The sequence below is a fragment of the Uloborus diversus genome, chromosome 10 (genome assembly GCF_026930045.1).
Source record: "Uloborus diversus isolate 005 chromosome 10, Udiv.v.3.1, whole genome shotgun sequence".
Classification (NCBI taxonomy): Eukaryota; Metazoa; Arthropoda; class Arachnida; order Araneae; family Uloboridae; genus Uloborus; species Uloborus diversus.
Genome location: NC_072740.1, coordinates 27379072 through 27391897, shown reverse-complemented (window position 1 = coordinate 27391897; position 12826 = coordinate 27379072). Strand labels below are relative to the sequence as shown.

The 12826-nt window shown below is 30.3% G+C and overlaps 1 protein-coding gene across 1 annotated transcript; it reads right to left on the bottom strand.

Moving 5' to 3' along the window:
- Window positions 1-394: 394 nt before the first annotated feature.
- On the bottom strand, window positions 395-9244 carry LOC129231553 (thioredoxin domain-containing protein 9-like). Its single transcript, XM_054865907.1, has 2 exons — window positions 9137-9244; window positions 395-1224 (listed from the first exon to the last, which is right to left on the bottom strand). Exon 2 carries the CDS (start codon window positions 1216-1218, stop codon window positions 562-564), a length of 657 nt encoding a protein of 218 aa, XP_054721882.1. The 5' UTR covers window positions 1219-1224; window positions 9137-9244; the 3' UTR covers window positions 395-561.
- Between the last annotated feature and the right edge of the window lie 3582 nt (window positions 9245-12826).

Genomic DNA, 12826 nt, shown 5'->3' with positions numbered 1-12826 from the left:
AACTTTGTTCGCTGGTTTTGTAGAGTATCATGCTCTTTGCATTTATTGTTAATATTACTAATAGCAAATAGGTAATTTACTTTTTGCACAGTGTGCACACTGTATTTTAAAAATGGCTACCAAAAACAACAAAAGGGGGGCTACCATTTTTTGTGACTTTGTTAACCAGTGGCTATCATTCCAGATCCCTAGTCTAGAACATAAATATATAGAACCTTAATGAGTTTTTATTGATTGAAAAGATTTTACTTAAATGGAATATTAATAAGCTATATATATATATATATATATTTGCTTAACTATCATTGTTTGTTCTAAAAAAGGTAATCAAGAAAGGTTTTGTTTCTGAAGCAATTATTAAAGACAAGCATTTAAACAAAATCAAAATGGAATATTTTTCTCATATTTTTTATTAACTTGTCTTAAATATTTCAAAAGGAATGTTAAATTCAAATGACAAATGCAAAATTTTAAAAAGCGAAGCATACACAAGTACAAAACTGTGTCAATGAACAACAATGAAAAAGTATGCAGAGCACTTTGTTACAACACATTGAAAATTCAATCATCATCAGAATCTGAATCATTAGACCGTCCTCGAATGGTTTTAGTTAGAGGCTTTCCATGAAAAGTAAAATTTGGTTGCTTAGCATTAGAAGCACTCATTACTGATGCCGGGGGTTTCCCACTGTATTTCAAAATACCACGCTTAGAAATCGCCCAAGCCAATTCTTCAGATTCAAAGTCATCAACTCCACCGAGTTCATCAAATCCAATAATTCTATCAATAACCTTATTTTCTTTGCAAAGAATAAGTGTAGGCAAAATCTTAACACCTAATCTTTTACACAGAAAAGGAGACTTTTCAGCATTTATTTTGCAGAATCTGGTCTCACCGTATAAACATGCCAAAGAAGTTAAATGTTTATCAAAAATAGCACAACGCATTGTACTTGGACGATAGAAATGACAAACGAAAAATTTACTTTTCTTCACAGCTTCAAAAAAATCTTTCTCACTAGGTATCTCAGTATACTCCAAATGACCCTTTTGAATCATTTCATCTCTAAACTTTGCTTGCCTCTTCAGTTCCTCTCGTCTTTGTTTCTCAATGGCACGAATATCCTCATCATCTATAACACCCAACTTTTGCATAGCATAATCAAGCTCCACATCAAGCTCTTTGGTAAGCTGAATCAATTCATTTCTCGCCTCCATTATCTCCTACAACATTGAAATATTTTATAAACTACTTACATAAATATTTGAATGTTGCATAAAAGTAATAAAATATAACATTTTTAATATTTCTAGTTTTTATCTTACCTATAATACACTAATTGTTCAGTTATTCAAATTTGATCACAAATTGAAAATTGTTTTCAAACAAAAGATACATTTAATTATAACCCTAGATAAAAAAAGTTACTTTGTGTTTAGACTTTCCCCAAGGCCCTAAATATTGATTAAAGAATGGATGACTCACTAACCAAGTTTTACGTACATGGACACATGTGTATATTAGGGTGGAGCAAAAAGAAAACAATTTTTTTAAAAAAATCGGATAATATCTTACAATTGCGCAAAAAGCCTGGAAATTTGAAAAAGATAGGAGATTTCACCTTTTTTTAACACTTTTTGTTCAATGTATTTTTTGAAATATGAATGGAAAACTTGCATTTAGTGAAGATATAAAGCAAAAAAATTCTTTTGAAATCGAACAATATCTTTCGATTGCGCAATGAACCAACATATTTGAAAAATATGGCAACTTTAGCCTTTTTTTTTCCCCTTTAGTTCAACAATTCTCAATGAGTTTGGTATGAAATACTATTGGAAGAATGTTTTGTATATAAAATAGAAGTGATAGTTCAGTTTTAGCCAGCAAAATAGTTTTGAATTCACATTGTCCTTCGACCCCGCGAGACTCATGTATTTGTTTCTACTGCTTAGTATAGTGTGGGTTTCTCAAAGAGCCCCATTGCATCTCTCGATCCTAAATTTAAGAGCTTTATAGTTGCCTTATGTTTAGGTATCTTACTTAATGAATGGCAGTCCTTTGAGTGCCCTATATTTGGCCACCTGAGAGATTTGCCAACAAATAAGCTCTCTACCTTTGAAAATGTACTCCGAAGTTGCTTTCAGGCGAGATTTGAATTAGCTAGATCAAAAACACAAAAGTGAGTTTTCCCATTGTTATAGTGACACAAAAAGTTAAGTGTATCTTTGATAAGGTGTCAATTTCTACAGATTCCTTAAATAGATTTGTACAGCTCATTGATAACTTTTACAATAATTAAGTTCATGAAATCTTAATAACCGAGACAAGGATAAACCAAACTTTAAAAGATTGATAAATTTAAAAGTGAAGCAAGAAACCTATTTGACCTCTCAGCCTTTTAAGTGTGTAATGAATGTTATTTGCTCTTGTCAAAAGATCCCAGACCTTTGTGAATGTCCAATTTACATGAAATGTACAAGTGAAAAATTTAAAATTATTACCCTTTCTGAGAAAAGATTTCTATGCCTTCAGAGGACCCATAAAATATTAAAAATTGGTACTTTCGGTCAAAAAGAGACAAAATAATTGGAAAAAAGATTTAAAAAAACAAAACAAAGCCTACCCCTTAAAACAAAAAGTTTCCGAGTGTCTTTAAGTCTCATGAAAGATGAAACTGATCTTCAGGATAAAGTACAGACAAGTAATTTAGTCAAGAGAGACTGATAATGATTACATGTCAACCTGCACTCAGAAGAGACCCCTGTGGCAGATGAGGATTAAGTTGAAAACTACGGCAGTTATCGTAACAGCGTATCTGATCATTCAATTGGTTGCAATAGCATCGAGTGTGCTAAAAGACGTTAACTTCGTAACTGAAACAGATACTTCCTAATTAGTTGATAAAAATAAAATTGCCAAAACAGAAATGATTTGCAAAGCAGCATTTAATAAGACTCCGTTTGCACTATTGAAAACTTGCGGTATGAAAATATTTGATGGAAGAAAAGACGACTGTATTTATAGGTAGGATTGAATCAAAGCAATTTCTTTGCACAGTGAAGGAGGAGAATTATTCTATTACACAAGTGAACACCAAAAATGTCATCCAGCACAAAAATAGCTATTTCCGAGGTATTTTGCTTCAATATACACGAAACTCACCATAAAAAGTTGAGATTAGCTCTAGTTTCCAAGATACAAGGCCAACTAGGATAGTGAATTCACTCTTTTTTCCTGGCAGATAGAAACGTCTCCCCCCCCCCCCCATGGGACTGACTGTCCTCTAAATTTTGACCCTAGGTTGGGAAAGAAAATCTCACAACATGAAAACCAAAATGGACAACCAGAAATTTAAATTCTGGGAAGAGAAATGCCTAAAATCAGCCAATATTTGGAGTTCTAAATAGATCCACGTATTTCTGCTTCCACCCATGCTCATTTTGCTATGAATAATGAAGAACAAAGATAATTTTGATAACATTTTTGGTGAGTGAAATTTTTTTTGATATTTACTTATTTATTTAAAAAATATAAAACATTGATTTTGCACACCGATACTTTTAACAAATTATATTTTTCGAACAAAATTCTTTCGAGAGTTGGAATTTTCAATGGAATCTTCTTTTCAGATTCAAAAAATAATGTTATTCTCTAAAAATAGAACAGTGCATTTTTTCTGAAAAATTTGCATGTTTGGAGCAGCTACGAATAAAGCGCAATTGAAATTAAAAGCGGGAAAAAAAGCTCACGCTAACAAATGCCGTTCAATGAGAACAGCATTGCCAATCGGGCGAGTAAGTCATGAAAGTAACCCTTTTTGTTTGCTTCCTCTATCAGCTCTCGCGAAATTGAGTATAGAATTTACATCCTGTACTCAGAAAACATAGATATACTTCAAACAAATATTACAGAGCGCAAATATATAATAATATGAAGACAATTGGACATTATAGCTGCTTGGGCACTCGGTTGGATCACTGCACGTGCCTGGGTCATTCTCAGAAAAATCAGGAATTTGTGTTTCTGGTTTTTACTGTAAAGAATAAAAGTTTAGAAAATAATTCAAGTAAATAAAAACTTTAATACAACTGATGGAATATATTGAAGTTGCGAAATGAGAATGAAATATTTTATTTATTTATTAATTTTCATATTCATTTAATTGCAAGTTTCATGTTTCTAACCAGAAAAATAGTAACATCAGTGGACAGAAAAGAAAGTGCCAATAGATTCTTCCAGGTTGCAGCACCAACTGTATTGGTTGAAAGATCAACTCTCAAGAAACTATTTTGTTTGTGGGACAGAAGCAGAAGCTTGCTTTGAGATCTCTGTGACTTTAAATAAAGTTTTTGTCCTTGATTTATCTGTCGCTCATACAGGTTTGAAATAACTAGGTAAGGGTCATTCTTCAAAAAGTAACTTTTCTCTCACATGCCTTTCACGATAAAAAATTTTAAAAAACAATTCCTTTAACAATGATTTTTAATTTTATCAAAAATGTATCTATTTAAACCTGCCAGCACTTTTTTAATAATAATTATTATTTCAGTATATTTTTTGTTCTCAACGTGGTAATTCTCACCTCCGTGGCATGTCACATACCTGGTGTGACTGTTTATATTGCTTGATAACTTATTTAATTAAAAGTATATACATATTTATTTAGTATTCCCTTCACAAGTGACTCAAATACTAATTGTTTACGTATATTTAATTTTTTAATATTGTGTTTTAGTTCGTTTTAGTAGGACAAGGAGTCATGTCACACAATACATTCTCACCTCCATTACCTAAACAAAAAATGCCATTCCTCATTAACACGTGGCAGTAATTATATCATATTTTCCATGATACAAGGGAACCCCCTTGTTTATTTTCTGCCATAGTTGAAGTTGTGAGTTTTTTTTTTTTTAAAACAAAAAGATAGATTTTGCTTTAAAAACTTAGGTGTTGTTACTCTGACTTTTTACCTCTATGAACTTCAGGGATGTGAATTAATGTAAAAAAAGAAGTGAACATGTTTTCATATGCTTAACATGTGTGGATTGTAGCAACAAAGAAAAAAAAAATTCCTTGAAAAATGTATTTATTAGGCCTATATTAATGGAAAATTCCTCACCTCCATGACAGACCTTATCAATGTCATTATTTCTAAAGTGAAAATAAATGATGGAGCGGAAATACATCAATTATAGCATTCTACCAAAATTATAAATTGCCTTAAAAAATTCTTTTTTTTACTTCAGTGAGCAAGGCATTTTTTTTTTATTTATTTATGAGTAAAATAATTGGAACTTAGCTGGGCCACTGTTTATAGTTACTTCTGGTAGGTAACACTTTCATGTAAGAATGAAAAAAAAAGGAAACAAAAGGTTTTGAAATTGAAAAATTAAAAAAAGTTCAAAAGTTACGTTTTCTGGAGAATGACCCGTAAGATAATATAATAACCCAATGAACTGATAATATTAAATGTAAAATAATTGTTTTTCAACTTTCAAGTAAAAAATTCAAAAGCACATTTTCTTAAATGTAGGAATTGGTTGTTTTTATCACATCCATGGACATCACATCTGTGGACACAGTTTGTCCATGGATGTGGCACTAACAAACTAATTTTAAAAACTTAAAATATTAGCTCAATTGATCTGAATCATTATAATAGCATTATTACTTTAGGGCAGATCTAACTTAATCTTAAGTATTTAACATAATAGGAGAATTTTTTTTTTTTTTAAAGATCAGCTGCAAAATTCCTGCTTTTTCTGAGAATGACCCACGTGGGTTTCAGTTGGTGTGGAATGACACAGATAATATGTATATATGGTGGCTCGCAAAGGTGTTCATACACTTACGATTTTCAATGAAATACACCCCTATTCATTGGTTAAAATTAATAATTTGGAATAGGTATTTAATTATAAAATCTATGATCTATTTTCAACAAAACTACATGATCATTTTTAATAAAACTTAATATTTAAGAAATTAATAATTTAAAAAGTGCCAGAAACTTTATCTCACATAAGTCTTTGTACACTTTGAAAAAATAGCTATATATTAATAAAAAATCTAATTTTTTACTAAGTTATTATTTAGTAGAATATCATACAGTATCAAAAACAGCTTTTAAACATCTGAGAATAGATTTCATTGTTTTTTCTTTCTTTTTTTGTGTAATTTCTGAGTGAGTGTTCAACCGCATTTCAAGTTACTGTTTCTAGTTCGCTTTTCGTTTCAATGCTGTATTTACTTAATCTAGCATCCATATTTATCAAAATATGTTACATTAAGTTTAAATCTGGCGATTGAGAGGACATTTTCTAAATTTAAGGACTTTTTTTGAGGCACCAGATGCAAACATTGAAAACTGTGTGCTTCTTATTGTTATTTTGATAAAAAACAAAGTTGTTTCCTATAACCAAATTTTGGGGCTAATAGTTTAAAATTGTTTTTAAAAATATTTAAATGAACAGCATGATTCATTATTTCATCAAAAAATTCCAAACTGCTAAGTCCTAATGCTGGATATGCACCTTCACCGTCCTGATTACCTTATTCAACAAATAAGTTCTTAAGATTAAATTCCTCATTTTTCTTCTATTTAAAATTATACAACAATTTAACCAAAAATCTTGAATTTATTTACATCTGTAAGTAAGACATTACTCCAAGACTTTTTGAGCTAATTTATCATTGATTTTGCAGCGGAAAGCGTAAGTATTTTGTATTTCGTATGAACAAGAAAATATTTCAGGGAAGAGGTCCCATTTAATCCAACTAATTAGAGAACTTGGGGGAAAATGTTAGGTGAAAATTAAAGGTAAAAATTTTAATTAAATTTTGCAGAAACTTTTACAACACTCAAATGTGTATTTTTCCTAATTGTTTTATCTGTAAAACTCTGATCATGTTTTGTTAACTTTGCTGGTTGACCTTTTCTTATCTTGTTTTCTGGTAGTTCTCAAAAGGTGGGCACAAAAACGTTACTTCTGGGTCATTTTTAAAATTTTAAAATTTGACATCAATTTTGCTTTTATTGCATAGTATGTACACTTAGAACATTATATCAAAACATAAAAATACAGCAGGTAATTATAAAAATTAATAAATAGCAAATTTAATGATCGGTCTGTAGGTAACAGATTTTGGACATACAGTTGTCATGTAGGTAACAGATTTTGAACACCATCATAATGAAAGTTTCACAATTTCTGCACTTTTCCAAAGAAAGTTTTATCTATTTTTAAATTCTGCAATGAAAAATAGAGGAATTATGAAGTACAAGAATGACTTTATATACTGGCCTTTAAAAAATAAAATTTTGTTATGGTTTCGTAGAATCCGAAAAAAAAAAAAACATCCATTTTGCTAGCGCAGGTGATAAAGTTGCCAAACCCGACGCTAATGGCGAAAACCAGAATTCCTTGCTGGTAACCCTTTGCTTATTGTACGCTGTGAGTTGTGGCCAATCGGGGTTTGCTTGGCGATTTTTGCTGCCTTTGTTTACTGTTGGTTACGATCGAAACTTGTGCTTCTACTGTTATTTATGTAATGTTCAATGCATAACGTATTAATTGTGCAAAATACCAATGGATTAAAGAAATTAACATTATAATAGCCTTTTTTATTAAGGTTACAAGAAAGAAGATCATTTATAGTACTGAATAAATGGACAGAATTATAGGCGTCTAGATTGTAACACAATATGGACATCTCGCATATATGTTAAAGTAAAATGATTTTGCTTCAAAGATACTGCATAAAAACATATGAAAACACTTTGAAATAATTAAAAATTGATTTTGAGGATCGAAAAATACCTTTGAAACATATAAATCATATATTTAGTTCTCAAATAATAGCCTTGTCCAGATCGTAACTTTTGGACATTCAACAAACTTCCAACTTCCTATTTTTCTAAAATCGTTTACAAAATAAATAATCTGTCTTTACTTTTGTAATTTTTGGAAAATATTATCAAAAACTTATTCAGTTTGAGATTCTTATCCTTAATTTTTTTTTAACGCATGGAAATAATTAAAAATTTTTTTTTTGATGGTTCATTTGCTCAGTTAACGTTTTGAATGTCCAAAAAAATGTGCCTTTTAGCAGAGAAAATATTTCTTAAGGGTATTTGAAGAGCATTTTTTCCATTAATTCATGTCAATTCTTGTCTCCATACAGTATTATAATTTAACTCAAAAACTTTTGAGTTAATTAAAATGAAAGTTATTTGGTATTAAAGCTTCAAAGTTGAGGTCTGTGTTTGCTCCCTCCCACCTTTTGAGAACTGCCCTTTTGATCCGATCATTTTCTGTAAAGCATTTTCTTATGCACTTCACTATGGAATGGCATAAAATAACTAATTTAGTAATATTTCAAACCAATTTACCGCTACTATAATGAAAAAAATCAAATTTTGAACGGTGTTTGTTGTTTTTTACGAATACCAGCCATTTTAAAATAATCAGCAGAATATTAGGGAATAAATAAGCACAACTTTTGTATGAACACTTTCGGAAGCCACGGTATGTATTTTTGCAATGATCTAATCCTTGTGCTAAGCTTTACCTCTTAAAAAATCCGATTTTACCCTTTTGGGAGAAAAACCCTCAGGCTGGGATCATGAAAAGAGACACATGGAATGTTCCTTTGGTGGAAAGAGTTCCATATATGGCTAAGCTTTAAACGGACAATTACTTAGAAAAATAGTGGATGAGGGGGGCTGGGACTTAAGACCTAGCCTTTAATAAGATATTAGAGCAAAGTATAAAGCTATGATCAGTTTTTACTTTTCTTGAACACTGTTTTACAATGCTTATGAAACAGAAAGCTTCAATATTTCATTTTCATGAGCTGCAACTTATTCATAATTAAATAAAGTGATTCGGTATTTACGATAATACAAGATTTGACACGAAAATTTATATTTGTGTAATCTTCCACTTATACATTAGCTGCTTGTCCACAATAACCGTATGAGAGAACATCTGGGGAGTAAGGTACGATTTTTTACAGAAATTCTATCAGTTTCCAATATACGTCCAACTTCAAAAAGATAAATTAAGTTCAAAAATCTTCTTTAAAGTAGAGGGAAATGTATTCATCTCATCAATAACAAAAAAGAATACTTACAAGACTTCACTTATAACACAACAAGCTAACTCCCACAACAAAACATGGACAGGAGAAAAGGTATAGACGTTCGGTTACAAACCGAAAGATTCTGAAAGCATCAGGTGAAATAGTGCAATCGTGCAATATCTTCGCTTTTCTGTATGATTTTCTTATCGTTCATGCTGCCATCTAGTGGATAAATGTATGAGTACCGATCAATATTTATTATAAAAATAAGGTTGCAAAGCCCTATTAATGGAGGTTCTCCTTCTTTCTTTTTTTTAGTATTCATTTATTATTTACAATTAGAAAAAAATATAAATATTCGAATAATTTAAAAGGCTAATAATTTTGTTTACGGTGGAAAAAAATGAAAAAATACTTTTTCATTTACGTGCATGATTATTTACATTAGATAGTGCAATCTTATAAAGGAAAGAGAAGAAGAATGCATTACTTTTGGTTACTCTTGGTATAAATGGGTGAATAAATAAATTTTCAAATTCAGTAATATTTTAACATGATAAAATTCAAATTGCCTGCAATTGTTAGTAATAGTAAAATTATTCAAATAGACAAGAATAAGGTAGCATTATTAAAGGTTTTTTTCATTTGTGTTATTCTGAATAAGTACATTGCGCATTCACATGAAATGGACTTAATATATGTAACAGCTACGATTCATGAAAACAGTAATTTAAAATTGGACGAAAAAATTACAAACATTGAACGTTCTTGGGAATTGGTATTTGTTACATTTGGAGGATGTAAAATTAATCCTCTGAACAAAAAAGTTCGTGTAACCTCAACTGACGAAAGTATTCAGTCAACTTCGCTAAAAAGTATTTTAGAAATGAAAAAAAATGCATTAATAGAATTATTTTCTTTCTATTCATTTACTTTTTACAATTAGCATTCATATGAATTAATGCCAGGTGAAAAATAACTACTTATATTAGAATAAAATTTATTAAACTAGTTTGTTGATAATCATATTTTTAAAAATGAAAATGGTGCTGAAAAATGTATGTTAATTAAAAGTGAACAACGAAATTTTCGAATGAAAAAAAAGAAAAAAATCAAATTCGTTTACAACAAATTTAATGATGAACATATCAGTTAAAAATATGAGTTTCAGTTTTACATCAACTACAGGCAAAAGCACTCAAATATTTTATTCTGCAAGACTCATATGTGAAACACATTTTCTATGTTAAAATTCTATATGAAAATTGTTTTATTGTAATAATGATAAAGGTTAGAATTGACTATTTAACATGAGGGATTGTGATTTTTTAATTTTTTTTAATCAAAAAATTCGGATTTTTTTTATTCAGATTTTTTTAAAGTCTTGAAACATTTGTAGATATCAATTATCATTATTGATCTTTTAGTGCAAGTCCAAAGGCATAGTTCATAGTACATTTTTATCATAAAATGTTTGTACATTGTGCATAGTAATCTAGAATTTTTTCCTCGTTCCCTTTTCTCCCCTTTTTCACGCAGTTTTCAAACAGTTCTCAATTCAACAATGTTCTCTTTTTATAAAAAGAAAACTGTCACACATGATGATAGAAGTTTTACAATGACTATTAGAAATTTTGCGTAGAAGTTTCGTCACCACTAGGGTTCAACTCTAGCTGGTCTGCCCCCACCCTCCTTTCCCCAGCTACTACCACCAATCATTCAACTATACTTCTAGGAAACATTGGTACTGCTATATTTCCTAGAATTATAACTTTTATACTTTTTTCAAGATAAATTCTTAAAATTTGACAATTTTCTATGTTTATCAGCTCAGAGTCGACTAAAGTTCTGAAATAAATTCAATTGGGGTGAATAAGGCAATTGTTAGTTAATTAATAAATTACTACTTAAAATGATTGAATAAGTAAGCGAATTGAACTATGTCACTTTGCCCAGCATGCACTTGACTAATTTAAGAAAACGTTTAAAAAAAAAGTTCTCGACTGACAACAAAATATTAAAATACGAGCACCATTTTTTTAAATCCTAACTGTTATCATTTTTTAATACTCGATGTGTTTATAATTTGGAACCGTACACGCTTTCGATTTTGTTAATACTTATTATTAACTGCTTGACAATCTTACTTAATGTTAAGCAGTGTTCATTGATTTAAATCAGCTTGATTTAAGTTATGATTAAAATCATGATTTAAATTAAGTAATTTAGAAGGAAAAAAACCCCGTTGATTTGAATCATGAAATTGTTTTAACAAAATCATTGATTAAAATCAGTTGATTTTATTTTTATTTATTAAATTTGAATTTTTAGAATGTATTGCTCTAAATTTAACTGCACTGCATGATACAATCTTAATTTCAACTGGCTAAACTACATAAATTATTTTTTCAATATTGCTTTTATTCCAAAATTACAATTCGGAAAAAAGTATACATAAAAAATGGCATTTTTTCTTATACGCCATGACTTTAAGTAAAGTAATTAAGAAAACTTATTAAGTAAAGTAACTGTTTAACACATTATTTCACACTAAAAATGTACATGATGATGGAAACCTTATCATTTAGCCAGGGGTGCCCACCAAGGGAGGGGAAGGGGTCAAGCCGCAGACTGATCCATTGAAATTTTTAGGGGGTTGTTTTTAGGAGTATTTTTCTCAATTTTGAGGAGCTCTTGATCAGGGGGGGGGACACTTCGTGACATTTAGGGGCAGGGCCTGATTACCGCACAGGCCTACTAGGCCTGGGCCTAGGGCCCCTCTTCTTAAGGGGCCCCAAATTACTTAAAGAATTATCCATAGCATTACGACTATACAAAAAATACACACATTTTTAAAATAATAGCCTTCAGGGGGCCTCCAAATTATTGGGGGCCTTGGGCCTCACTTTCAGTTAGTCGGGCCCTGTTTAGGGGGTGTGTGCTCTTTCCCTTTAGGATGAGGGGCACCCCTGATTAAACAAAGCGTAAAACAAAATCGCATCTTATCTAAACGTTATAACGTATTTATGAATCTTAAGAATTTATTGAATATTTAGAGAACTAATGCTAATTTTAAGAGTAAGTTGAAAGGTTCATCAGTTCAGACTGCTTTATAATCAAGTTTTAACAATTGCCTTATTCACCCCAATTAAATCTATTTCAGAACTTTTGTCGACTCTAAACTGATAAACATAGAAAACTGCCAAATTTTAAGATTTTTTCTTCTAAAAAGTGTGAAACATATAATAATAGGAAATAGTGGTACCACTGTTTCCTAGAAGTATAGTTGAAGGATTGGTGGTAGTAGCTGGGGGAAGGGGGAGGGGGCAGAGCAGCTAGAGTTGAAACCTAGTGGTTGATAGTCAAAATTTGTTCTGAAAAGGATTTCTAATTGCCATTGTAAAACTTCTATCATCATGTGTGACAGTTTTCAGTTTAAAAAAAGAGAAAATTATGCTTGAAAACTGCTTGAAAGAAGGGGGAGAAGAGATTGGGGGAAAAATTGTTGATTACTATGCAATGTACATGTACAGACATTTTATGATAAAAATTTATTATGGACTATGGTTCTAGACTTGCACCAAAAGATCAAAATAAAAATTCTATAAATCTTTTTTTAAATTTTAAACACTAAATTTATTTTGAATCATACATTATTTGCGTTAAAACTGGTCTACTTATACCTATTATTCAAACATAATTACTGCTATGAAATGAAAATAGCTAAAAAGTTGCTGTTTC